Source organism: Cyanidioschyzon merolae, chromosome 5 (assembly GCF_000091205.1).
Source record: "Cyanidioschyzon merolae strain 10D DNA, chromosome 5, complete genome".
NCBI classification, from domain to species: Eukaryota; Rhodophyta; class Bangiophyceae; order Cyanidiales; family Cyanidiaceae; genus Cyanidioschyzon; species Cyanidioschyzon merolae.
In genome coordinates this window covers 149,391-176,261 of record NC_010131.1, presented here as the reverse complement: position 1 = coordinate 176,261, position 26,871 = coordinate 149,391, and the positions used below count along the sequence as shown (strand labels likewise).

Genomic DNA, 26,871 nt, shown 5'->3' with positions numbered 1-26,871 from the left:
GCTCGAGGCGTGGTGCATCTGACACGGACTCGAAGTGCGTATTCATTCTGGGAGTCTGAGAGCTGTGCAGACAGACGTACTGTCTGCGGCAGCGGAAAGCGATATACTAGGAGTCCACTGCGGCCAGGCCGCCGCTCAGACATATCATATCCTCTCCTAGTCCCAAAATAAACTGCGTATCGGACTAGCTGGTTAGATCTCATTAAAGCACCTGCCACCAGGGAGAGCTTGAAGCATTCGCCGGCATACTCGTCGGGCTTGCGGGGCCATGTGCCTGGAGGGCAAACTTTCGAAAATATGGAAACTTTTTCCCCCTTTCAACTCTTAACATACAGGTCGAACGGCATTGTTATGGAGTTGCTAATAAGCGGTTAGATTTGGTTCTTGCAGTCCAGCGTAAATTAATATCCACCTGCAGACGCCTCCCAGTCTGTTTCGAACGGCTCTCTTCTATCGGCTTCAGCTTCTCCTTACACTTCGAGCCTGAGAAACTGCCCCACAAAGTTGGATTGCGTCAGCTCGCCGAATCTCATGTCCAGCACCGCACATCGTCTGATATTGATGACGGCGTTGACGTCTCGGCCTATGAGCTCACTGTGTGCATTGTCGTTGTTGGGATGCAGGACTCGTAGGAATCCTAGAAATCGTGCCTTCTGTACCACCACAGTCTCGTCATCGTCCCGTCAGGCGTAACCTTTTCTCGCCTATCTCCTTCCTCTTCTTCGTCGCTTGATCTTCTTCGCTCGATGGTCCGCGCGAAGAGATTTTTCTTCTCCCGGCAGCTGGCGATGACCGGGCTCCAGGATCCTCGACTTCAATGTCCACACCTTTCCCTTGGACTTTTTCTTTCTTCAAATGAACGCAATTGTTGATGCCCTTAGGTCAGGACCTTCTCTGAGCGACACGGATTTGCCAATGAGAGATGAAATATGTCCCTGTGTGTCACCGCGCTGAAGACTTCAGCGATTCACCCAGTGGAGCGCTCATTACTTTTCACGATAGAAATCACTTCTTTCTGTGAGGTTGAACCACGGAGTGTACGCAGGAATGAACGGTAGTTCTCCCCGATAGACTTGGCAAAAGCTCGGATGCAAACGAAAAGGCCTTCAACGATTCGACAAAGTGGTAGGTGCTGTTGTATGAGCCTTCGCGACGAGCGAAACTGAGGCCGCCAAATGTGTCCAAGACAGCTAGAACAGATGATGTTGTCGTTCTCTTCGTGTTCGATCGTGCATACAATGGGAGTCCTGCTCGGCGAATACCTATATACGGTCCGAACATCTGGTCAGATCAAAGTTACATCGAGTGAACCAAACCGATGTCCCTGCGCTTCCCACCGATAGCGACGTTCCAGGAACGCTGTCGTTGCGATTCCAGTGGAAGATAGCTTTGGTTGAACTAGGACTCTTCTTGGCGAGCGAATCTCAGTGTTATCAGGCGCACACGAATAAGCGGTTGAGAAAAAGAGACGCCCATTGAGGCTGCTATCGTCGCGTTTGCGTCCCATAAGGTTACCAACGGGTCTTGTTCTAAAATTGACTTTAAGTACGCTTTGTGAATATCGATTTTTAGCGTCGAGCGCATCTACTTGTTTCTTTCAGTGTTCCTCAACCATCTAGGTACTGTGGTATCGCTGACCTGAAGGAGGAATACAGTTATCCTTGCACTTTTCATTAAAACATATATCCTACAGGCAATTCGCCTTCGATCCAGAGGATGGATCGCATATTGATTTCGACTACTTGGTACACAGCGCAACCAAATGTAAAGGATTGAATTTCGCTTGTTGAATCGAAGCAATGTCTATAGCTTTTCAGATATTGTATTGGCTCATAAGTTTCACGCTTACGGTTGGGATTTTGTTCATAAATATTATGTTTTTGATTCTTTGCAAAGATTTGGAACAAGACTATGTAAATCCGATAGAGTTTACAGAAAACTTGAACAAGCTCGTTGTCCCTGAATATTCTGCAGAGGGACTACTGTGCGCGGTCTTGCTGGTTGGCGGCCACTGGATCGTAGGTTTAACGCTAGCCCCTCTGGTGTACCTTAACGTCAAACGTTGGATGCAGCATCGACACGTTTTCGAAAGCACGAGTGCGTTCAATGTGCTTCCGCTGGCGAGGAGGCAAAGCCAAGTGAAACTGGGCTGCTTCGCGCTCTTGTTCTTCTACCTGCTTTATAGTTTCGTTTATTTTCTCGTTCATTTCTCAACAAACGGAAGCAAGCTCAGTGCCGATTTCCGTTTCGATATAGCGGAAGGCACCACCGTATGAAGCGGTCCTCAAGAATATCGTACGAGGCTGCTATCGCCCGCGGAACAGACAAGCTCTGCTTGAAGCCCTCCCAGGCAAGCTCCAAGTCAATTTGTCAACGTCTTCCAGGGCCGGAAATTGTATCGCCTGCATCATCTCCACGATATACGACAAGAATGGAATGTAAGTATGCATGGACGCTCTCGGACGAGATGTCCGCTATGCGTGGTACACCAAAGAACTCCGTTTTCAGGCATCTTGTATCATTCCGCATGCGAGTGCGACTTCCGACCAGGGGAAATTTGCATGCGCAGCTCTGCACCGAGAGCCCGTATGTTTTTTTTCACGACCATGCTGTTCTGATTCGCTGAACAATCCGTATCAGAATGGAGAATCCCAATCGATGACGCGGTAATTGCATTCGGGGTACCTTCGCGCGCGATGTCTGTAGGGGATCACGATCCGACACGCTTAGGCGCTGTACCCGATTTAGAGCATACGCAAGATCAGCGGAACAAAAAATGTCCGACGACCATGCAGGGTAAATTAATACCCATGCGCAGACGCTGTCCAGCCTTTTTTGACCGACCGACTGCTATGGGCTTCAACTTCTCCTTCACACTTCGAGCCTGAAAGGCTGTCCCACAATGATAGATTGCGCGAGCTCCTCGGGTCTTTTCCTCAGCGCAACACATCGTTCAATATTGATGGCGGCGTCGAAGTCTCGGTTCACGAACGCCATGTGTTTATTGCTTCTGGTTGATCTCATAAGTGCGAGGATTCCTCGAACCCGCGCCCTCTGTGTCGTTACAGTCTCGTCGTCGTCCCGTTGGGCAAAACTTTTTTCTCGCTTATATCCTCTCGTCTTCATCGTGGTCACTACTTGCTCTTGTTCGGTTCATGGTCGACGAGAAGAGGATTGTTTCGTTTCGTCTTCGAACCTGGCGATGACGGCGGTTCAGGACCTCCGAATTTCACGTCCATACCTTTCCCTTGGATTTTTTTTTGTTTTCGAAAATGAACGCACTTCTAACCCATCTGCCATACAACGCGAAAACCCATGTGGTTACACGCATCTGATTGTGGAACACGATTGAGGCGAAAGGCGTCATCACCTGCATCAAGCCGTCTTTCGATCCGGGGATCCAGACTGCGCGAGCACGTGCTCCTCATTCCGAACCGGTTTCATATCACTGTGGAACACAATACTAATCGCACTGCACCTGCCTTTTGATCGTTTTCCCAAAATTTTGGTAAGTGAATAGCCCCGACATTCGACGGCCAGCAATGAGGGGGCACGGATTCATACGTATTCGTAGGATTCTTGGTCGTAGGCTCGGAGGCGCTCCATCGGCGCTCTGCCTCTGGATTTCGGTATGTCACAGGAATCAAGGTGATTCGTAGCACCTTCGACTAATGGCTCGTAAAGCTTCCGATACAGTTACCCGATTTGTACTTTCAAGCATCCACGATTCTGTTTTCCTCACTTGTGGCATGCGCGAATCATGCGGTCTTCAAGTTTTCGATCTTTCTGTTCCAAGGCGACTCCCGGGCGCCGCAGCGTGCGCCGCTGGATTGAAGAGGAATCATGCTCGACAATAGCCCCAAAGGCCTTCTTCACAATCCTATGTCGGAAGTTCACTGAAAACGTCACTTCAGATGATCTCTTTTTCTCTCGGGAGGCAAAATTTCCTCTCCTTGCGGCCATTGACGAAGAGTTAATCGATGGCAGCATGATCCCTCGAACAGAACATGGATGCAGAGGCTCGCGTCGTCTCTGTATCCATGGATAATGATCTTGGACTCCGACTTCAGGCATTGCAGCTATCGATTCCCACGGAGAGTGCGTCGCCGCTACGCAGGAGGGCAGCGAAGACGGACCGAATTTTCTCGAGCTGCTCTCCAGCCGAGATGTTTCTGTAGGAACTTGTTCCATCATACACAGCCACGCGTTAGATAAATCCCCGATCGAACTGACCAGCGTGCGCTTGCGTGTGCAGCGGACAGGTTTATCACTGAAAGGATAGCTCAGAAGAAACCGTGATCGAAGGATACCGTACCGGCCGCGGAATCGGAGGAGTGCAACGCGGGAATACTTCTGCGCTCGTCAAAGCCATGTACTGAGCGATGAAGGAAGCCTTCTCGCGCCATGCTGCGGCACTCGATGAAGGAAATGTGAGTAGCACATCGGACCATCTGATCGCAATCAAATGTCACGGCTGCGAAAACGCAGCGAGACTGTATACAAAGAAGATGCAATTAGCAAGAGATGCGTAGATCGCAACTTTCGCATGTGCATCAATGCGTCGACAGAAGCGGGAAACTGCGAAATCGAGACTTGAATACTGCCAACCTCAAATTTCGACCGCTTATAACAAAGCGGGAGGGACGGGGGAGACTAGCGTATCTTAAACCAGAATTAATAGAGATGAAAAGGGCTGCGTCCCAAAACGTTCACATAGCCAGGTTTCGGTGACAGTTGGAAATGACTCTAACTTGACGCCCAGGTCAGCAAAGCAGGCCGTTTTCATTTGACTCCGATATGAATGTAAGTGCTTGCAGCGGTTGCTAGGACCATGTTCGTTTCCTCGATGGCTCCTGTGCGTGGTATCGGGCAGTAGTACGCTTCTGCATCCTCTCTTGCCAAGCGAGTCTCGCATTTCATGTTCTCCTCACGTTCAATAGTTTTAAACAAGACCTAAGTAAGCGCAGTGAGTCGAATGCCCGCATCTGCAGACGAACTCCGTGCAGAGCGCCGCTCTGTTCAGGCCTTGGAACTGTTAACAGGTTGGCTCGCAAAAGCGTTCGCCTTGACTATGATCTTTGATCAGATCCACCCTTTGTGAGTCCGGCCATAGTGGCCAGAGCTGCTAAAGTCCGGCAGTCAAGCACAACTGATGAGTCTGCCGCTTGGACCGCAACGAACTGTTGCCGGCGCCTGAACACGGGGCAGCCCAAGCCCACCAGCAGCAAGACCTTTCCAGGCTGCGTCTGTTTCGAGCTCCAAAAACACCAGTTCAGCCACTCTCACTGAGATGCGTTTTCCCGAAGAACAAAATCACCTTGTCGAGGAGCGAAAGCGTGCCAGCCATGTACGACTTCCGGGGGCATGCCGAGCTGATGAGGTTGCACAGGACATTTGCAGCAGCCGACAACCGGCATGAAATGGCGATATTCGATACACGAGTTGTACTACATTCCTGTCTAGACTCGTACAACGCAAAGATCCTCCATAGAATGCGTTTCCGCGATTATGAGGAAGAAAAGAAGTACATTCGAAAAGTTTCAGAGACACGGTACGAAATCGAAAAGGGTTTTGTGCCGAACATGAGAGTCGACGGGGCGTTTTACGTGAATGAAAGTTTAGAAGAACTCGTTTTCGAGGAGCTCCGGGTTGCGTGCGGAAGAGGCAGTGCGGGCAGTTTCCTTCCGGCCGTTAAACAAGTCGCTAACGTAGCTAGCCTCCCCGGAATAGTTGGCTACTCCCTTGCGATGCCGGACTTGCACAGTGGCTATGGATTCGCCATTGGCAACGTCGCTGCGTTTCGCACTGATGATCCTGAGGCAGTCGTTTCTCCCGGCGGCGTCGGGTTCGATATCAACTGCGGAGTGAGGCTTCTGCGCACGAATCTCTTCGAGAACGATCTACAACCTGTGCGAGAGCAAGTAGCTCAGGCACTTTTCGATCACCTTCCAGTGGGTGTCGGCTCTCGTGGTATTATTCCAACAACGTCTCGAGACCTCGAGGAGGCGCTGGCCAGCGGCATGGATTGGTCACTACGCGAAGGCTATTCATGGGCGGAAGACAAAGAGCACTGCGAGGAGTATGGGCGTATGCTTCGGGCAAATCCGGAAAAGGTAAGCGCTCGGGCGAAAAAGAGAGGCTTGCCCCAACTCGGCACTCTTGGAGCAGGAAATCACTATGCAGAAATACAGATTGTTGATGAAATTTTTGATCAGGCTGCTGCGAAAAAAATGGGAATTGAAGAGCTTTGTCAGGTTGTGGTAATGATACATTCGGGGAGCCGCGGGCTTGGCCACCAGGTGGCAACTGATGCTCTAGTTGAAATGGAACGAGCGATGAATCGTGATCGGATACAGGTGAATGACCGGCAACTGGCTTGCGCTCGAATTAATTCAAGAGAAGGTCAGGATTATATCGCTGCTATGGCGGCAGCAGCGAACTTTGCGTGGGTGAATCGATCCTCAATGACGTTCCTTGCTCGCCAAGCCTTCGCAAAAACGTTTAACTCATCTCCTGATGATCTGGATATGCATGTTGTATATGACGTTTCTCACAACATCGCGAAATTTGAGGAGCATCTAGTTGATGGACGCCCAGTGGAGCTGCTTGTTCACCGCAAGGGAGCAACGCGTGCCTTTCCTCCATATCACCCGTTGATGCCGATCTCCTACCAGGAAACTGGACAACCCGTGTTAGTGGGTGGAACGATGGGCACTTGCAGTTACGTACTCACGGGAACGGAGCGAGCGATGGCTGAGACGTTCGGTTCCACCTGTCACGGTGCAGGGCGCGCACGATCGAGGAACGAGAGCCGTCGAAAACTCGACTATCACCAAGTGCTTGAAAACCTGGAGCGGAAAGGCATCAGCATTCGAGTTGCTTCACCAAAGCTCGTTTCAGAAGAGGCGCCGGAGAGTTACAAGGACGTCACAGAAGTTGTCAATACGTGCCATGCAGCGGGAATAAGCTGCAAATGTGTGAAATTGCGACCTGTGGCTGTCATTAAGGGCTAATAACTCCGCGGACGCAAAATTTTTCCATCGTTCATAAAAATGTCTCTCTAAACAAAATAGGCATCTGGTGACATTTATCCGATTTCCATTAATAGCAAGACGTCGCGCTGAACCTTCTGTGCTGGGAGTGCTGAAAGTGCTGGGGGTGCTGCTGTGTTGGTTGCAATCAAGTCGACGAGTTGCGGCGAGCGCGGAAGATTCTCCGGCAATAGTACGGCGAAGAAAGTGTACCCTATGGAAAAATGGAAGCAGGCAGCCCCTCTAAGCTGTGCACCTTTAGAGTTGAAACATCTCAAAGGGGCTATTGAAGCGGAAGTTTGGGGCCGAAGTAAAGCGTCACATTACAATCAACGACTCCGTACCTGTCACGATCAAACAACTATTTGCGGACACTGTTCTATACATGCAAGCAGAACAACTCATTGGCAACAGATATGACGATCATTAACTGTCTGCAAAGAGGGCTTTCCTTCGGTGGTATCGAGTAAGCAAGGCAGTACGAGGTCCCTGTCTGCTTCAACGGTATGTGAAGCATCGGGTTTGTCTTGGGAGGGATTCTATGCGGATTCCGCAACACGCTCCTCAGAATTAAGCAAGCGAATAGAAAGCCACATTGACTAGATGTGCGCCGCGGAATATACTCGACACGAGTCGGTTTTCGCGCAAACCTGCCATCGTTCAGCGATGTCAGAACAAATGCTAAAGGGATTACCGAGCGGGTAAATGGCGCGCAGCTTGCACTTGTAGTCTTTTAAATCCATTTTGTACCACCGCTACAGCGGTGGATAACTGGAGATCGAACTATTGATGCAGTGTACCGCATATCTCGTAGAAGAATTGCCTGTAGGATATATATCTTGACTGTACAGTGCACAGAGCACTGCAATCCTCCTTCGTGCCAGTCATGGCACAGTATTCAGATTATTGAGGAACACTGAAAGAAAGAAATAGATGCGCTGCTCTGCAAAAACAGATACCCTCAAAGCGTGCTTGCGGTCGATGGTAGAAAACGACCCGCTGACCACCTGATGGAGAGCAAAAGCGACGATGGAAGGCTCCCAGGGGCGTCACTGTTTCTCACCAGCTTATTTGTGTGGCCGTGGAAACACTGGAATGCAGTCGCAACAAAAGTCCTAGTCAACGCACGGCCATCTTCCATCAAAATCGCAACGACAGCTTTCTCGGAACTCGGCGATCGATATGAAGCAGAGGGACGATGGTTTGTTTTTCCAGTCGATAAGGCTTCTTCAGACGGAACGGTGAGAGCGTTTTTGGTTATTCGCGGAGATGGAGTCCGTTCGGTGTACGAGCGAGCTCGTAGAGAACGAGCTTACCAACTGTTCTAGCTGCAGTGGATTCATTTGGCGCTATCAGCTTCGCTCGTAGAGAAAGCTCATACGAAAGCGCCCAATTCCTTGAATCATTCAAGACTTTCCCCTGACGTCTGGCGATGTCTTTCTACTGGAAACATGGCATTTCACCATTCACCTTGCGTTTTGTCTTTTGCCGATGCTATCGGGGAGAAGAGCTGGTTGAGTCCTACGTACGCTCTATGGTTCAAGCCTATCGGAGAAAGATTTTCGGTCGCGTAACGTAATGATCGCTCCACCGGGCAAATCACTGAGGCGTTCAGCACACGATGACACCGTGGCAATTCCCGTCTTCCTTGTGCAAGTGCTTCTCCCTCCGGAAATGTCCGTTTATAAGGTCAGAAACAACTGTGTTCGTTTTAAAAATCGAGGGGATGCTCTGTGGTGTACGCTTCAGAAGGTCGAGATGGAGAGAACCCAGCGGAGCGCTTCTGCGATAGAAAAGCACGGAGAGCTGACAGAGCAGGAAGTAGCACTGACGGCGCGAGTTCGAAGAATCCTTCAGTGAATGACTTCCATCAGAGGTAGAGCAAGCTTGGAGTTCGTGAGCAGGGACTCCAATGCCGCTAGCAGCATCAGACGATGTGCGGTGCTGAAGACGAGACCCAAGGAGCTGAAGCGACCAAACCACGTGGGATAGCCTCTTAGGGTTTACATGTGCAAGGAGAAGCTGGAATCGGTAGTAGGGGAGCGACCAAAAAAGGGCGGGAGGCGTCCGCGGGTGGATATTAGTCTATCCTAGAAAGAACAGAAACTATTTCGCTCCACCAGTGATCTGTAAATGCAGTCTCAGTCTGAAATTTGATGGCGCCGTTTGGCGTCCCGATAGCAGTCGGTGTCCTCGAACGCTATGGTCCCAGATAGTGTTCAACTTCGTTTCTATGACGTCTCCGGGGTGGCAAAGTATGCGCATGCTGATGGGCTGGAGATAAGAGTCCCTGTCTCTTTCGGACGCAAGGGTTTAGAGAACATTCTTAGAGAGCTTTTTGGTATTCCGGTGTTAGAGAGCGGCGATGACAGGCTCCTTTTCGATTTCGTTGTTTACGGGGAGCCACCAGTACGACAGCGTGTACAGAGGGAGTCTAGCTTGAGCTCCAGGCTGACAGGGAGCCTACTAAGGGCCCCGTTGGGGAAGTTTTGCGAACGCAGAGGTATCCCGCTTGAGACAACGCTACACGTAGAATACTTTCTCTGCCACGCGGAACCCCGACAAGAAGAAACTTTAGCCGAAATAGACGGCAATAATAACTGGGTTTGGAGCTTGTCATGCTTGAAAAGACAGGGTTCCCGCTCGGATGACGTTGAAATCGTCGCCTACTACGGCCTCGGTGGAAAAGGTGGCCTCCTGGAGCTCTTCGGCCCCTCAGTTGAGGTCATGCGGCGACTGACGCTTGACGAGTCGCACTTGCAAGAACAGGTTCGAGCGCTCGCATGGTTCACCCGACCCGAGGTGGCCTTTGCTTGGGAGGATCCGGAAGCAAAGCCGGATCCGAAACAGCGAAACATGTCAAGGCATTTGACTGTGGCATCCATGAAACCCGTTGACAAAGATGAATCGAAACGAACGAGTCCTTCCAGAGGCGAAGCTGACGAAAGGGCAGGGCTCGCGAGCAAGGATTCACGGACAATCGGTTTTTCCGAACGGATGACACACGCGACTGGTGGGCGCTTGAAGCAGCCAGCGGGTCTCGTTTCTTCCGACTATCCAAGGCTACAACAGAAAGGCTCATTTCTAACAGGTTCGGAATATCTCGCAGCAGGGACCCTGTCAGGAAATATCGTAATCTTTTCGTTCGAGCAAGAGGCGGCACAGTGCACGCCTCTAGCCTTTTCGCAAACTCTCCTTCGGGATTCGAGCACCTCCGCTCTAGTGCGTCAGAGAGCCTCAATCGAATCCATTGATGTGGAGACTGCAGGTAGCTGGGTCACCTATGGAGATTCTAGAGGCAGCGTCGCTGCATTCCGCTGGGATATCACTGCGTCAACCGACGCCGCTGAGACGATAATTCTGGCAAAAGGCCCTGCCAACGGTTTTGAGAGCCGAGGTGCGAAAGCAACCGTTACATCGATCGTCGGCTTACAAGGCCATGGGTCTGGCAGCCCTATACGTTGTGTACGCTGGTTATCGTCGAGCCAGGGGAGCGCTGCTTTAGTCTGCAGCGCCTCCTGGGATGGTTCCGTTCGTATCTGGGACGTAGAGCAGTGCGCTTGCGTGCACGAGATGCTCCTTGCTGGAACTAGGCCAAATTGTTTCGTATCATGGAAAGCCGCAAATGCTGAAAACTCTTACGATAACTTGCTTATCGTTGGTTGCGTAGACGGAAGCATACGTTTGCTGGATCCAAGAGAAGCCCCTGTGGGAAAAACGAAGGGCGCGACTCTTAGAGCAGCTCACGGGAAAACATTCATTTCAGATGTTGCTTTGCTTACCCGGATTCCAGAGTCTGGGCATTACCAGGGAACGGAGGCGATTTTTTCGGTTGGTTACGATGGCGCAGTTCGGGCATGGGACCTGCGGTGCATACCAACAGAGTCCCAGTTTCAGAATCGTGCTGCGGCTATGCTTTGGGAAAAGCCCGATGCTCATGCAGGGAAAGCAGTCCTTAGATGTTCTCCGTTAGAAAAGAATGGGTCCCTTCTAACAGGAGGAGCAGATGGAACCGTCCAGAGAATTGCCTGGTGATTTTGCAGTCTCTATCTTTTTTGGTCATGTGAATATGCCAAGTCGTTTAAAAAGCTGTGTCCGCTGCTCACGCCGAATTCTCGTCAAAGGGCCCATCGATAATAAAATTCCCACCTCGGCTGCTGCTGCAAGCATTTCGTCGAGATCGACTCCGTACTCTGTGGCATACTCCTCAAGAGTCTCATCTGTATACCAGTCAAGAACATCTTCGCGGCTCACTCCATGCAATCGATTGATAAGCTCTTGGATATCGTCGTCTGAGGCGCCCAAGTCAGTAAGAGTATCAGAGAGCCGTATTGGAAGATCAAGACCAATATCCACAAGGACTTCGATCAGCCACTCGGGTGGCACATGATAGTCCTCCGCGAGTTCTGCGATGGAATACAACGAAATGTCAAATTGCCTCGTGTCAGGCGGTCGAGACTTGGGTTTCAAAATAGCTTTCATATCAAGATTCTTTTCTGTTAAGTCTAGGTTTCGTTTCGCTTCTGAGTTTGTGAAATCGACATATTCCCGTAGCGTTGGTGGCAGAAAGTCTCGGATTTCCGCCAATTGACTCTCTGGCTTCGGGTCCTCCTCCGACGAGCGAAGGTAACCAAAAGAGAATTTTTCCTCACTATCTCGGTTGGGTTTCTCATCTGCAACTTCACTCAATAGAAACAAGAGAGAACCTTTATGAGGTGCTTTCGTCCCGTATGGGCGTCTAAGCAGCAGCTTTTCCGGCCTCCCGCGCTCGATCTGTGCGTGACCTTTGACAAAAACTCTTGAAGATACGAGTAAGTTAGTAAACATCTCCGCCGACTCACCCACGGTATTCAAGTATGCTTCGCTACAGTTCGAAGGCTTTGCAATTCCAACCCCAACGGAGTCTCGACAGAAAGTTCGAAAGTGCAGAAACTTGGTGCGTCCGAAAGTATATAGGAGAGGCCTCACGGCTTCAGAACAACAAATAACCGCCGTAAATTTAGGAACGAAATTCACAAACCAGTAGCGCCCTCTCTGGATTTTGAGGATTCAAGCCATCGCGGAAAAATTCTAAACAGTATAGAGGTCAGCTGAGTTTTTGGGCACCAAGAAAGGAATATACGAAGCACGATGTCCAAGCAAATCTTGCACGAATAATCGAACTGCTAGAACTCGTGCAATCCGTAAACAGGGTCCTCAAAAGGCTTCAGAGAAGAGAAAACTTAAAAATCCACAAAATACGAGTAAATGCGCTAAACAAGCAGCTGCGAAACATGGAAAACCTTTCGCAAAAGTAAAAAAGACCTGTTTGCTTTCCACTCCAAAGATCACAGAAGATTTGAGAAGCGCCATCGCGACATTTGGTAAACCATTTAAGGGATAGGCATTCTGTCTAATGTTCACTTGTTACTTGCATGATTCCCTATATATTCGATAGCCAGCGACTCTGTTCAATACATGGAAATCACCCGGATGGTAACTGTAAAAATCGAAAAACTCGCCTAGTTTTCTCGCAGCGCGCACAATTTAATTCGTACCGTGTATTAGACTTTTGGATCGCGCAAATAATTGTGTTCTTTTAGACCCGGACACGAAATCGATGAGCTGGCAGCAAGATTCGTTCTCTACTCCGCATGATTATGCATGAGACACGTTGAGGCGGTCGGAATTGATTTTGCTTGCTCAATATCTAAAAAGTGCTCTGTACCGAAAGAGCGCTCACAAGTTTGGCGACTTTCACGGACGGGCACAGCGTTCTCTCTTTCTAGAACCGCCATGGATGTCACATCGTCTGCGCATGATTTCATGCAACCCCTTGCCAATGATGCTACCAAGTGCTGACTGAGTTCATCACAAACTGCCATGGAAACAGCTGCCTCCCAGTGCCCCTCTAAGTTACGCCAGAGGAGCGCGCTAATGATTCTACGGCACCCCGGAAGTGCTGCGACACGCTTGATCGCTATTTCAAGTCTCGTGGTTCGTTTTGAAGGGACTACCATGAGAATCGGCAGCATATTAAACCACATGACAGCAAAACCGAGAATCGCTGATATCATTCCATGTAATAGGACTCGTTTTGTTGCTAGTTCGCATCCGGCGAAAAACTCGACACTGTTTGCTTGTTGCGCAGTGCAAGCCAATTCCAATGAGATGCGATTGACATAGATAACAATCAGCGCTGTGAAAAAGTTCACAAAAGTAACATCACTCGATAAAACTCCCCATTTCTTCCAGAATGAAGTGAAGATGTATACTAAACATACAGCTATACATGCTAGGTGAATATAAACAGCGTGCGGGTCATTCGCGGGTTGAACGGGCCTCGCTAGGCGTCGTTTCTGAAAAATACTCCCTTCCAAGTGCTCGAAAATGAACCTTGTAGAATCCACGAAAACGAAAAGACCAAGAGAGAAGCTCGCGACGGAGGATCTGTGAAAGTTGCCGCGATCTGTGTAGCTCGAGGAGCTCAACGTGGCAGCAAGCGCAGTACAAGTCCAAAAGACGAGATTCATAAAGAAAGGCAGCTCATATGTGGCCAGGCGAAGAATTCGAAGCAGTAGGTCACCTTCACTCTGCCGAAATGAGCGAAAAGTTGTCAGCAGCTGCAAACCTACGCAGAGTGTGACCGGTCCTGTCAGCACGAGCTTTTCCCAAAGTCGCGAGAGCAGCAAGTGAAAATCAACCATGAGAAACGCTGGTAGGTTTAAAGACACTAAAAGTAAAGGTTTTCTAAAAACTTTTCGAAAACCCGTATCCTAAAGTCGAGCAGAGATACTAAAAATTTGTTGGAACTGTGGCGTAATTTACATCATGTCAGATAAAAATCGGACAGGTTCCCTACCGTAGGTGTTACCTCTTTGCTTTGGCTTCCTTCTCACTGTTATACACAGTGGCCTGACGGGTACTTCGTGCGACCGCTTCCTTTTCTTCTCTCATATTTCTTGTTTCGAATACGCCGGTCTCTATTGTACCTCCAGCTCTCTTGTCAGCTGTCTGAGAACGTTGATGGCAGCGTTAAACTCCCGATTTCGCTGCTTCCGACTATTCGCCAGGGAATTCATGCTCATGCAGGCCATGCGACCAACGAGTGCTTCGCGTTATTCATCTTCTGCGCATATACCAGAGATGCACTTTTCATTGCTGTGACACGTAGCCGTGATGCTATAGTGCCTTACAAACCCCACACTAACTCCTCTGCGTCTCATACCTCAATTCGTGAACGTGAACTTCATTGCTCAAAACATACTCTCAACATGTACAGGAAGGTCCCACTTGTGCATTCCTCCGTATTCGCGCCTGGCGACGTATCTTAAGACCATGTTTCTTTTCATCGACCGCTTCGGAGAGCACTCTGTTCGCCACAAGTGCAAGTGCTCGTTGTTGCATTCGATAGAATATTTGTGGAATGCGATAAAGTACTGTACGGAACCCCCAGGTAAGATATCAATACGAGAAATCGCGATCCGTCAACGCTCCCCTCGTGCAAAACGCTGACCCGCTCACCACTTAACGATATCCCCCGGATGACTCAAGTCTGCATCCAATAGACTTTTCCACGTAAACAACACAGAAAAGAGTTGAGTCCGCGGAGTATGTTTCTTCATAGGTATTAGCTTAATTTTGTTCCACCCGAGCTGAGTGTAACAGAATGCTATTTGACAGAAAAGAGAAAGAAACAGAAATCAGTATCCAGTAGGCCGTAAATTTCGTAAACGAATTGCGTGTAGGGTATACATACTGTACTGAACGGTGCAAGGCGGGCTGTACTCGTCTTACTGGTCAGGTATACCGCAGTACGCAGATAGTTGAGGAACACTGAAAGAAACAAGTAGATGCGCTCCGCGCCAATAGCAGATATTTCTAAAAACTGATCTCGGTCTATAGTACAAAAACGGTACGTTTATCAGCTTACGGAACGCAAAAGCTATGATAGTAGCCAGAATGGGCATCTCTCTTTCTCGACAGCTAGCTCGTGAGCTCCTGTGAACATTGGAATACAATTGAAAAAAGGTCCTAGTTCAAGTGCGGCGATTTTCCACCGAAATCACAATGAAAGCTTTGCAGGAAATAAGCGATCATTATGACGTCCACGCACGTCGGTTCGTTTGTTGTAGTCGATGAGACTTTCTTTGGGCGAAACTATCGAAGCGTGTGTGAGTATTCGCAGTGCACGGCGCCCGATGTACATATGATCGAACTCGAAGAGAACGACGACATCATCTGTTCCAGCTGCAGTGGATTCGTTTGGCGGTATCAGTTTCGCACCTATAGAAGACTCATACAACAGCACCCAATTCAATGAGCCATTGAAGGCTTTTCCCAACGTCTGGCGATATCTTTTTTACTGGAAATTGTGGTATTTTTCCATTCTCCTTGCGTTTGGGCTTTTGCGGATGCTATAGGGGCAGACCTGCTTTTCATTCCTCCATACGCTCCGTGGTTCAAGCCCATCGTAGGAATGTGTTTCCTATCGTGAAACGTGGAGATCGCTCCACTCGGGGAATCGCTGAAGCTTGCAGCACACGGTTGTACCGGGGCACATTATGCCTTCCTTGAGCAAGTGCTCTTCCCTGAGAAATGGTTTTCACTTGAGGGCATGAAGAAGTGCGATCATTTTGAAGAAATAAAATATCCATGGCAAAGGTATGGAAATGGAATTCGACGATCCCGGAGGACCGTCGTGGCCAGCTGTCGGAGAAACAACGAAAATATCCTCTTCTCGCCGACCATAGAGCGGAGAAGAGCGATTGACGAAGAAGAAGGGATATGGGCGAGAGAGGGTGTCTAGTCTAGGGGACAATGACGTGACTGTAGTGGCACAGAGGCACGAGTTCTAGCAATCCTTGCATTGATGAGTCCAATCAGAGGCAACAAACGCAAGGAGTTTGTGAAGCAAGATTTCGACGCCGTCGTCAATATCAGATGGTGTGTGTTGTTGAAGACGAGACACGAGGAGCTGACGCAATCCTGCTTCGTGGGGCAGCCTTTGACGCTCGAGGTGTACAAGAAGAAGCTGAAACCGATAACAGGGGGCCAGTCAAAAAAGACTGGGAGGCGTCTGCGGGTAGATATATAATTACCCATCGGTCGCGAAACTTTCTCGCTCCATTGAGCGTGGAATACAATTGTTCCAGCTTACACGATCACCAGTATGGGCTGCAGACTCGGTGGGCTCATATTCATCATGCGCATGCCCCTGCTTCTGTTATTTTGAGTGCCACATCAATTCGGCATTGACCTGTTCATAACCAGGATTTCACCAGGATCTGACGCTCTGGCGTTCAGTCGACAGTCTTATCAGAGTCATTTTATTGGTCTCGGCAAGGCAATCTCGCACAAGATTTGTGACTCTCATGCAAGCTCTGGCATAAGTCCGGGCGGAATCCCATCAGAATTGTCTGGGTGATCTTCCCTGTCAGGGTTCGTTGAACCATGGGAGGTAGGGCCAGATCCGTCTCTGCTGTCATTACTGACCGACGGACTCCTGTTATGATCTGTTCCTGTCGGAGCTCGCTGTGCTCGAGCTTTCTCAAACGCAGAAACGATAGAATCGTAATCCACTGCCTTTCTAAACGGCTTTGACCCCAAGATTTGGATCAGATCATCCTCACGGACAACTTCTTTCTCAAGAAGCAGCCTTGCCAACGCCTTCAACTCATTCAAATGTGCTTGAAGAAGTTCTTCACAGCGCGAATAGGCCTTGTCCACCATCGTTCGGGCTTCTGTATCGATGATTTCTGCCGTTTCTTCAGAGAAGGGTTTCTGAAACTGTGCATCGCTATCCATCTCTGTGTTGAACGATATCGTGCCCACTCTTTTGGACATACCGAAGCGAGTAATGGCAGCGTAGACCAGCCGCGTGACCCTTTCAAGATCATCTTGAGCGCCAGTCGTAATTCGGCCAAAGACCAATTTTTCCGCCGCTCTCCCGCCGAGGGCGACAACCAGAAAATCTTCAAGCTCTTCACGGGTTTGCAGAAACCGATCCCTTGGAAGATATTGCGCAAAACCCAGCGCTGCGGATCCTCTGGGCACAATCGACACCTTCAACAATGGATCAGCGTGCTTCGTGAACCAAGATGCGACTGCGTGTCCCGCCTCGTGGTGAGCAACTATCTCTCGCTCCTCAGGAAGAACTACTAAATTTTTCTTCTCGAGACCGCCAATGACTCGGTCGATAGCGGACTCAAAGTCAGCAAGTTCCACACTGTCTTTGTTCGCTCTAGCGGCGATTAATGCAGCCTCATTGCACGAATTCGCAATATCTGCACCGGAGAAGCCAGGTGTCAAGGCTGCGAGTCTCTTAGCAACGTTTTCGACACCGCCAGCACTGGATGCGATGCGGATCTTCCGCAGGTGTACCTTGTAAATTTCGAAGCGACCTTTGATGTCGGGTTTGTCTATATTGATACGACGATCGAAGCGCCCCGGGCGCAGCAGTGCTTTGTCGAGGATATCGACCCGATTTGTCCCCGCGAGAACGACGATGCCCTCCTGCGAAGAAAAGCCGTCCATCTCGACTAGAAGCGCATTTAACGTGTTCTCCCGTTCATCATTGCCACCACCGAAACCACCGCGACCGCGCGCTCTTCCCACTGCGTCTATCTCGTCTATAAAGACGATGCAGGGTGCGTTCTGTCGAGCCTGCGCAAACAAATCACGCACACGCGACGGCCCTATGCCGACAAACATCTCAATGAAATCTGAACCGGACATAGAGAAGAACGGTACATCTGCCTCACCGGCAACCGCCTTTGCTAAAAGCGTCTTACCTGTTCCAGGTGGGCCCACCAGAAGCGCACCTTTCGGAATCTTTGCTCCCAGATCCTTGTACTTCTTGGGATCCCGCAGAAAATCGACAAGCTCCATGACCTCCATCTTAGCCTCATCAAGGCCAGCAACTTCTGCAAAGGTTACACGCTCGCTGCCTTTGGCACCTTTTTTGATCACCGTGGGATTCGCTTTCCCTACTTGGAAGATGTTTCTTGCAGCACCTCCGGGTCCCGATAACGCTGAGAAAGAGTTGCGAAACAGCGCATATCCAAGTCCCAGAATGATCAGCGTTGGTAGTAATCTCAGTAGCTCTCCGAACATGCCCGCATTTTCGGACCGATACACGACTGGTATTGGATCGATTCCTAGGGATTTCTCCGCCTGTTCCAACTTTCTTTCAAACGATTCCACAGAACCTAACGTGAAGTAATACATGACAGTTGGCCTGTTGAGTCTCTTGGAGTCGCTAACTCCATCTCCTCGTGGCCGGCGGATGGCAGCTGGTGGTGATTCTGAGCCAGAGTAATCCTCGCCAGTGAGCTGTGGTTGCGCGCTTGTCTCCCATAGGGCGTCTCGCTGGGGTTGATCCACCCCGGTATCAAGCACAACATCTTCAGCTGTTTGTCGACTTCCGGCACTACGCTTCGACGGTTCGCCTTGATAAGTTTGTTTCACGTAAACGTATGCTGTCTGGCGATTCACGATTTCCAAGTGATCGACAAGACCAGGCTCTAACAAATCTCGCACAAACTGCTGAAAGTTAATCTCACGTCGCATACCTGTGCCGCTGCCTGACGAATCGTTTCCCTCGCCCGAGTTGAGTGCGTAAAAGATTCCACCCGCCAGCAGCAACTGGAACAGCCAACCGATATCGAAAGGTTGCTGTGGCTCGCCGCCGTTTGACTCTGGCTTTCTACCCTTCCAGTTTTCACCTTGAGCATTAGTTTGGGATTTTGAATCTGAGGTGCTTCCTGAACTAGAGGACGAGCTCTTTGTGGACTGCTTGCCGGGATGAATATCTTCCTCTGGTGCGTTGCGACTCGGAGTAGCCCCTCGCTCAAAGCGACCGAAGCCCCGATACCCGAGCATTCCAGACAGAATTCCAGCATTTTGTTGCAAGTGCTCGCTGCATGCTACACTTCTGATCAGTCCACGGTAAGTACTGAGCAACGCCACGCAGGAAGGCAAAGATTTCCGGCCCAGCACTGGGGTCTGAACCGCGGAACCAGGCGTCAACAACGCTTTCCATTCCCAGTTACAGAATCGCCTCCCAGTCGATCCTCCGACACGACCTACGATGTAATGAAGAAATCGGTAGCTCGAAGGCGCGTAACCTTTCATGAGGTAATCATTGGTCAGTCCGCTGTATCAGCTTGTGGGCGCAAGTACGCCGCTTCTCAGCAGTGTACGATGAATGGCAGACCAGCGCAACAGAACAAAGCGGTGTCCGGACTTTCACAACACGCCCTCAGAGATCGAACGGATTGATTCAGCAGCTGTGCGCATCGGAACCAGGAACAATGGTTCGTAATTCCACCACACCTGTTTCATATCACTGTGGAACACAATACTAATCGCACTGCACCTGCCTTTTGATCGTTTTCCCAAAATTTTGGTAAGTGAATAGCCCCGACATTCGACGGCCAGCAATGAGGGGGCACGGATTCATACGTATTCGTAGGATTCTTGGTCGTAGGCTCGGAGGCGCTCCATCGGCGCTCTGCCTCTGGATTTCGGTATGTCACAGGAATCAAGGTGATTCGTAGCACCTTCGACTAATGGCTCGTAAAGCTTCCGATACAGTTACCCGATTTGTACTTTCAAGCATCCACGATTCTGTTTTCCTCACTTGTGGCATGCGCGAATCATGCGGTCTTCAAGTTTTCGATCTTTCTGTTCCAAGGCGACTCCCGGGCGCCGCAGCGTGCGCCGCTGGATTGAAGAGGAATCATGCTCGACAATAGCCCCAAAGGCCTTCTTCACAATCCTATGTCGGAAGTTCACTGAAAACGTCACTTCAGATGATCTCTTTTTCTCTCGGGAGGCAAAATTTCCTCTCCTTGCGGCCATTGACGAAGAGGTAATCGATGGCAGCATGATCCCTCGAACAGAACATGGATGCAGAGGCTCGCGTCGTCTCTGTATCCATGGATAATGATCTTGGACTCCGACTTCAGGCATTGCAGCTATCGATTCCCACGGAGAGTGCGTCGCCGCTACGCAGGAGGGCAGCGAAGACGGACCGAATTTTCTCGAGCTGCTCTCCAGCCGAGATGTTTCTGTAGGAACTTGTTCCATCATACACAGCCACGCGTTAGATAAATCCTCTCCTGGTCGGAAAACCCCCAGAAGAGAGCATTGTTCATCTTACACACTTCGATTTATTCTCCATGGATCAACGGGATTAAGAATATCCTCAGGCGCTGAAGAACATCTTCAGGGAAGCAAATGGACGTTTCTGTGCCTCGGATCTTCTACTAAACGAACTGGCGCTCCTTGCTCTTCCCGCAGTGATTACAGCCGCCCAGCTCGCTGGAGATTATTTTGCCGAGTCTATAGAAGTTTGCTGATCGCGCCTTCTCAAAGGGGCATCAAGAAAAGAGAATACGAAAATTATAAAAAATACATATATTTTGTTTTCAGAGGAGGTGCACAGCCACAACACTCCATGTATGACAGCGAAACAACGCTGAAAGGGCAAAAAGGATATCTCGAAGTGTTTGGAAAAGAGGTGTGTATTGCGACCCAAGAAATTCGCCACTAATGGACGTAGCGCCTTCCACCAGAAAGCTCATTTCCCGGGAACCCTTCTGGATACGCATCTGCACTTATCGCCACTCTACTCTACTGTCTTAGGAGATGCCTCGAAACACATATGCGCTTACCAGAAATTGTAGTCCACGTCTGGAAATACGCACTTCTTTGTAGAAAGCTTCAGCGATGCGCGTACCTTATGCTCAAGACACCGTAAATCCAATGCGTTGGTGACCTTACACAAGGGAGGAAATTGTTAGAGGCGTTGTTGGCAGGGACGGCCCACCATATCCTCACTCTTCTCGAATACAAATCGAACAATCCTCATCTGGTCCTTGCTTTGATCGAGGCAGTGCGCTCATCAGTTCCCCAGTGAACGAATTCTCGGAAGACGAGGGCATCACTCGCATGGTGGGTAAAAGTGGTCTGGATAGTATAAAGAAGTACGTGGGCGGAAAACTACCCGCGGCGGCCATGAACCATGTCAGCGTTTAGCCCCACCAGCGCGTTTTGGATTCGATGACGTGATGATGAAACAGCGACGACTAGGATACCAGCATGCGCGGCATGAAGGAGCGCTTCATACTGCGCGCTTTTTGAAGCTTGTGGGCTCGGAGGAGACAAAGCGGGATGAACATTCACTGAATATTCCTCAAAGATGAAGACGCCGAGGAAAAGGTGGACCTACCATCAGCGAGTAACTCGCCCACGAAAGCGACGGTAGCCTTGCATACAGAGCGCGGCTCCAGAGATTCTCTAGAGGGAAGAATCTTTCGTCTTCTGCGATCGCGTATCTCGCTCTCATGTACCGGCGCTTCCGTTCGTGCTTTTTTCTGTTTTGGAGGGTGCACCAGTACGAAGGCGGGACAGAAGCGCCTACAGGACATGAGCCTCGAAGAAGTGGTCTTGATCGCTGAATTGGAGCTCATTTAGCGAACTACGCAATTTCCGCCTGAAGATTCGAAAGCACTCGTAAAAAGCTGCATGAACGGTATGCAAAGGAGTCAAAAGAAAGGTGCGAGAGGGAAAACGGCAGGAACGGGAGGGTCCCAACGCAGCCAGGATTCACATTGCATTGTCTCGAGCCCGATGGCGTGGCAGTATGCATCGTCATCGGTGCGCAAACATACCATTAACTAGTTGAAAATTTCCCAAAGAACTTTAAATGATCTCTAACGAGCAACATGATAACGGCTTCCTCGTCCACGTCAAGAGTTCAAAGATGAGAACGTTTTCCGTATGATCGCAACTTTATGTTGTCAACGGAAGTTCCCAAGAACAGGACGAGTCCACAGGGAGCTCGTAAACCGTGCGCCTCCTCTGGCCCAGTGGTAGGTGCTTTGGCGAGGCCTGACCGGCTGTTCCGCAACATACTTTATCCGGAAGTCGAAGTGTGCGGCCTATGTCTCGGTGCCGCTATGGAAGCCGTGGTCAACCAGTGTGTCGATTCACGCTAACGCCTTCTGTAGGCCTTCCCGAGCGGCCTCATGGATCCCGGCACCACAGCAAACCTGTGCCCGCGTCAGATGAACCGCGCCTCATGATGGCGCCCTCAAACGTAGAGCAAATCCGTACTGTAGCCGTGCGGTATCTCTGCCCGCGCAACAGGCGGTTTGAGGGGCATTTACGGCTGGCATGTCGCACGGTGATGCGCGCAAATGACCAGTATCACACAGGTGATATATGTACATTGGCTGAGGCAACTTGTAGGCACGGCGTGGAAAAATGGACGCTATCTTAGTTGCCGACCTCAATGCAGCAGGCGGGATCCCCTGCCAATGTAAACTTGTCCGATCGATAAGAAATATCGACCGGTTTGATCGCTCCGCAGCGATCGACGCATGCATCCGAATCTGAGCCTTAATATTTATGTACTATATTAGATCTAAGGGACACTTTGGTACAATGGGAGCGGGCGTAGTCGTCGCCTCCGCCGCGGTGCGCAATAGAACACATGAACGTTGCTTGTGACGTATAGGTCGACGTCGAACGTTGTTTCAGCGCTGGCTGCGTTAGAGGTTCCCGGGAAACTTCACGGTCCGTGCTCTCCCTAGTCATGGGTCGCTTGCACTCAAAGGGTAAAGGAATCTCAAGCTCTGCGATCCCGTATCGACGAGCGGCACCGTCCTGGTGCAAAACCTCGCGGAAGGAATGCGTGGACTTGATCGTGCGACTTGCACGAAAGGGTATGACGCCCTCCCAGATTGGTGTGCAATTGCGTGACCAGCACGGCGTACCGCTGAGTAAACCTATTACGGGGAACACGATTGTACGTGTCCTACGTGCACACGGCCTTGCGCCTGAAATCCCCGAGGATATGTACTTTCTCGTGAAGAAGGCCGTGAATATTCGGAAGCATCTCGAGCGCAACCGCCAGGACAAGGACGCCAAGTTTCGGTTGATTTTGGTGGAGTCGAGGATTCATCGTCTAGCGCGGTATTATCGCCGAACGGGGGCTCTGCCACCGACATGGAAGTATGAGAGCGCAACGGCAGCTCAGTTGGTGAGCTGATCGTGGACGACAACCGACCATGAGTGGCGATTAAGTTTGTCCGCGGATAAGAAGATGCGCAAAATCTTGGTGAAGTTCATACCGGACCTCTTGTCATTTGGAGAGTTGCGACATTCTCGGCCAGCACGTAGTAACGACAACCGGAAGACGCAGGAGTTGACACGATATCAGTCATGTCTATACGTGGGGGGCGGCGGTGGCATGACCTGTGCTTCGTCCCGCAAGAGCTGCGGCAGACACAAGGACATCTCCGGGACTACTTCCGTACAATGTGGCGACGGAGCGGTCTAACTGAGAACGCGAACATGCAGTTGGTGGCTAATTGGCGTCGCTGTCGAATGCGTTGTGTTGCTCTCAGGAAAACCTAGCCAGTGCGTATGCCCCAAAGGTGCTGCGCGATGCGCGTCCTGCCTGCCAGGAGGTCCTTGCGGTTGAGCTCGGAAGCGTCCAGCGTCAGTGGCTCGCCGACCGTCGCCCTGGGGCGGCATTCGCAGTTCGTGGTGCTCGCTGCTGCCGACGACCTCGAACCGACCAGCATGACGGCTCGTTGTATCCTTCGTGCTACTCATCGACATTTTCAGTGGCTGTCGTTGGTGCTGATCACCGCAGCACGCGACGTCCCAGGTAACAATTCGGCAGCGCACTCCAAAGCTCGGACAAGAACTTTGACGCATTCGTGACTCTTCATTGAATGTCTGCGCCACCAGTGTGGCGCTCGCGTCATTATTTGCAATGGGGCGTCAAGCTGACTGGCTGAGAGCACTTTATGTGCGCTCTTTGCAGGTCGACTTGAGCGATATTCGCTTCTTATGCACGAGAGGTTCAGGCGCGTAGTCGCTGCATCAAGTGTCTTACCCGTACAATCTAGATATCTTCCCAGCAGGTCGCTTCCCTCTATAAACTCCTGATCGAAAACAACACCCACGTCTGTGGTCGGCAGATGAACACCGGCTACGACATTTTGAGTGTCGAAAGGAACAGTGCAGTGCGCCCTACGTGTAAAACGCGATCACCGAGTTCGCACGCTGACATGAGAGTCAGCAAGACTGAAGGTAATGTGGCCACTACAGTGACACCCAGTCATACGTCCGTACGCAGACACAAAAGCTTTGGGGCTGTGGATATTGTCACCGCTTCAAACCGCTGAGCTTTAGCGGGAAGCGACGCAGAGCACTCGCTGGCAATATGCTGGATCTAAGCTGGAATGTCGGTGACGATTATATGCGTGAGCGCCCTCGGCAGACCGTGCATGAACCTGGTAGCCGTAGTGACGTAGTTGGAGTCGGAAACTTGTTCTGCCCAGGCCTCTGACAATTTGAGAATCGGCTGCGTCCTGTTCTTGGGACGGTAGCTTGTACCGCCCATTTTTCCTTGCGCAGTTTCTGCACTTAAGCGACGTACGCGCTGCTGGTTCATGATGACGGTGACGTAACGAATTCAATATGAAAAGCGTCGAGTGCGACTCTCAGCAATACTGACCGAGAACCTTAAATCATCGCATGAATCCATAAGCCCATAATGCGACACATCGAATTTCGAAGCTGTACATCTGAAAATAAGTTCGGAAGAGGAATTGATGGACAAGAGCACAGTGATCATTTCAACGCTCCATTTTGATCTACGCGGGTGTACTGATCGGTCGCAGCGGTTTGCGAGGCGAGTAAAAGCGCAGAATCGTTCCCAGGCTCCGGAGCGCTTCATCAAGGTTGCTTAAAGGTACGGAGCGGTCGCAAACAACGAAGAAGCGTTGGGGGACGAATTTAAAGAGCTCCGAAAATCAAAGCATGTAACAATTCATATTTAGAAGCTCTTTATCCAGCACACAAAGTTCATCATCCGCTACTCCAACGTGGCGAGATCCCGTAAGCATATCCGCATTTCACCGAACTTCAGGCAGAGCTTCTCAACCGGTATCACCGGGCATGCACATTCAGCACTTAGCATCCACAGCAAGGATCTCATCAATTGCACTGGTCACAACCAGAAGATGAAGCTTACCTTGTAAAAATAGCCAAACTCCGCAGAAGCAAACGTCTTGAGATTCGAGAAGCAGCAGGCTGTAGCTTCGTCAGGCCTTTCTATTCGCTATCCACCATCAGTGCCAGATAGAAACGCACCATCTTCTCATACGTATCGATATGAAGGCGCTCATTTGTTGAATGGATGCGTTGAAAGTCCGCATTGCCATCGAGAAATATTGGTCCGAAGCGATAGTGCCGTTCCCCGACGCCGTAATGTATATACCACTTCGAGTCCGTGCCCCCAAGCCATTCGAATGGCGCACTCAACGTTTCTGTGCCGTATGCCACGCTGATATAACGCTGAACTTTGCGAAAATAAGCATCAAGCTTAGAAATGGGCGATGGCGGCGTGCATCCCTCGCCCATATCTCGCACGTCGATCCGAAAAAGTTTATTCAGCAGGCTTGGTGTCTGCTGAATCACTCTTTCCACAAAATGGGTCGCGTTCATAAGGTTCTTATTCGTCCTCCAGCTCTGGATGAAAGCTACAGAATCGGGAATCACATTCAGTGCGACGCCACCATGGATCATTGTAGTCGCAAAAGTTGGCCCTATCTGGGCTGCGAGTTCATCCCTTTGTCGAGCAAGAAGTTGCAATAAACCCGAAAATATTTTCTTGTTCGAGAGCAGGAAACGCACTGGCTGTGGAAGGTGTGGAGCTAGGTATTCTAGTAGATCGGAGACCGGAGGGTCAATGTTTTGCGGAAGCTTAGCCTTTCTTATAGCCAAAATGAGTCGCGAAGCGTGATCCACAACCGTCCCGTACTTGGATGGAACGGAGGAATGGCCTCCATGGCTCGATACTGTAATGTTCAGGGCGCACCATCCTTTTTCCGACACTCCGATGAGTGCAACTGGCTGTTTCAGCCCTGGCAGGATACCCCGCGTCACGGAGCCGCCTTCGTCCAAGCAGAATTTGGGGTTGATGTTTCGCGCCTTCAGGGTTTGCGCAAGTTTTGCGGCGCCGAGGCTGCCCCCGACTTCCTCGTCGTGCCCAAACGCCAGAATGATCGTGCGCATTGGTCGATAATTTGTCCCGAAAACACGCAAAAGCAATTCAATGGCTTCTAACGGGCCAGCGGCAGTCGATTTCGTGTCGAGAGCCCCTCTTCCATAAAGATATCCGGAAGCGTTGTCGTAAATTCCGCCAAACGGATCGTAATCCCATGAGGATCTTTCTTTTGTGGCGACGGGTACGACGTCCAAGTGCGATATGAGTAAAATTGGATCCAATTTCTGATTACTTCCCTCCCAAGTGAGCAATAGTGAGAGGTTACTGCTGAAAAGCTCCCATTTTAGCCTCCGCGAGCCCAGCGGGAAGCCATCCTCTGAACGAAGAAACTGAAGCAGACTATCGACACTGGAACGGTTCTCCAGGTGATCGGGATTCTCTCTACTTGATACTGTCTTGAAGCTCAATATTCTTCCAAGCCTATTGATCGCTGCACTCTTGTCGAAGCGCTTATTCATGATCTGATCAATCTTATGCCGCAAGTCTAGAAACTCTTCTTCTGGCACGAGCGCTTTTTGACGCGAATCAGTACGGCGGCGCAGTGACAGCAGTGCGAAGACAATAGTTGCAATCAACAACACCATGGCCAGCCTAGACAGGCAGTATTGCAGACTTCCCTTCTTTCCCGAGCAGTTTCGTGCCATCCCCGCGCTGGGCACCGCGCCCGGGTTTCGCTCCGCCCTGGAAGCTCGCGCTTTCCGAGCGCATGTAGCCTTCATCCTGAACAGAGCTTCATAGGTTAGCCGCCCCTAAAAGCTGCAAAGCGGC

General features: G+C 50.4%; 8 protein-coding genes across 8 annotated transcripts; 4 read left to right on the top strand and 4 right to left on the bottom strand.

The window, feature by feature from the left end:
* Window positions 1–1,799: 1,799 nt before the first annotated feature.
* On the top strand, window positions 1,800–2,276 carry CYME_CME060C (similar to ER-derived vesicles protein Erv14; the record flags this gene model as incomplete). Its single annotated transcript, XM_005535518.1, has 1 exon — window positions 1,800–2,276. The coding sequence occupies one exon, from the start codon at window positions 1,800–1,802 to the stop codon at window positions 2,274–2,276; it is 477 nt and encodes a 158-aa protein (XP_005535575.1).
* A 3,216-nt stretch (window positions 2,277–5,492) lies between these two features.
* CYME_CME059C (conserved unknown protein RtcB) lies at window positions 5,493–7,013 on the top strand (the record flags this gene model as incomplete). Its single annotated transcript, XM_005535517.1, has 1 exon — window positions 5,493–7,013. One exon carries the CDS (start codon window positions 5,493–5,495, stop codon window positions 7,011–7,013), a length of 1,521 nt encoding a protein of 506 aa, XP_005535574.1.
* A 2,220-nt stretch (window positions 7,014–9,233) lies between these two features.
* Window positions 9,234–11,066, top strand: CYME_CME058C (hypothetical protein; the record flags this gene model as incomplete). The annotated part of the gene is made up of 1 exon (XM_005535516.1): window positions 9,234–11,066. One exon carries the CDS (start codon window positions 9,234–9,236, stop codon window positions 11,064–11,066), a length of 1,833 nt encoding a protein of 610 aa, XP_005535573.1.
* A 24-nt stretch (window positions 11,067–11,090) lies between these two features.
* Window positions 11,091–11,858, bottom strand: CYME_CME057C (hypothetical protein; the record flags this gene model as incomplete). The annotated part of the gene is made up of 1 exon (XM_005535515.1): window positions 11,091–11,858. The coding sequence occupies one exon, from the start codon at window positions 11,856–11,858 to the stop codon at window positions 11,091–11,093; it is 768 nt and encodes a 255-aa protein (XP_005535572.1).
* Window positions 11,859–12,655: 797 nt separating this feature from the next.
* Window positions 12,656–13,717, bottom strand: CYME_CME056C (hypothetical protein; the record flags this gene model as incomplete). Its single annotated transcript, XM_005535514.1, has 1 exon — window positions 12,656–13,717. One exon carries the CDS (start codon window positions 13,715–13,717, stop codon window positions 12,656–12,658), a length of 1,062 nt encoding a protein of 353 aa, XP_005535571.1.
* Window positions 13,718–16,382: 2,665 nt separating this feature from the next.
* Window positions 16,383–19,145, bottom strand: CYME_CME055C (ATP-dependent Zn protease FtsH2; the record flags this gene model as incomplete). Its single annotated transcript, XM_005535513.1, has 1 exon — window positions 16,383–19,145. The coding sequence occupies one exon, from the start codon at window positions 19,143–19,145 to the stop codon at window positions 16,383–16,385; it is 2,763 nt and encodes a 920-aa protein (XP_005535570.1).
* A 3,469-nt stretch (window positions 19,146–22,614) lies between these two features.
* Window positions 22,615–23,070, top strand: CYME_CME054C (40S ribosomal protein S13; the record flags this gene model as incomplete). Its single annotated transcript, XM_005535512.1, has 1 exon — window positions 22,615–23,070. The coding sequence occupies one exon, from the start codon at window positions 22,615–22,617 to the stop codon at window positions 23,068–23,070; it is 456 nt and encodes a 151-aa protein (XP_005535569.1).
* Window positions 23,071–25,148: 2,078 nt separating this feature from the next.
* On the bottom strand, window positions 25,149–26,822 carry CYME_CME053C (unknown M20/M25/M40 family peptidase; the record flags this gene model as incomplete). The annotated part of the gene is made up of 1 exon (XM_005535511.1): window positions 25,149–26,822. One exon carries the CDS (start codon window positions 26,820–26,822, stop codon window positions 25,149–25,151), a length of 1,674 nt encoding a protein of 557 aa, XP_005535568.1.
* Between the last annotated feature and the right edge of the window lie 49 nt (window positions 26,823–26,871).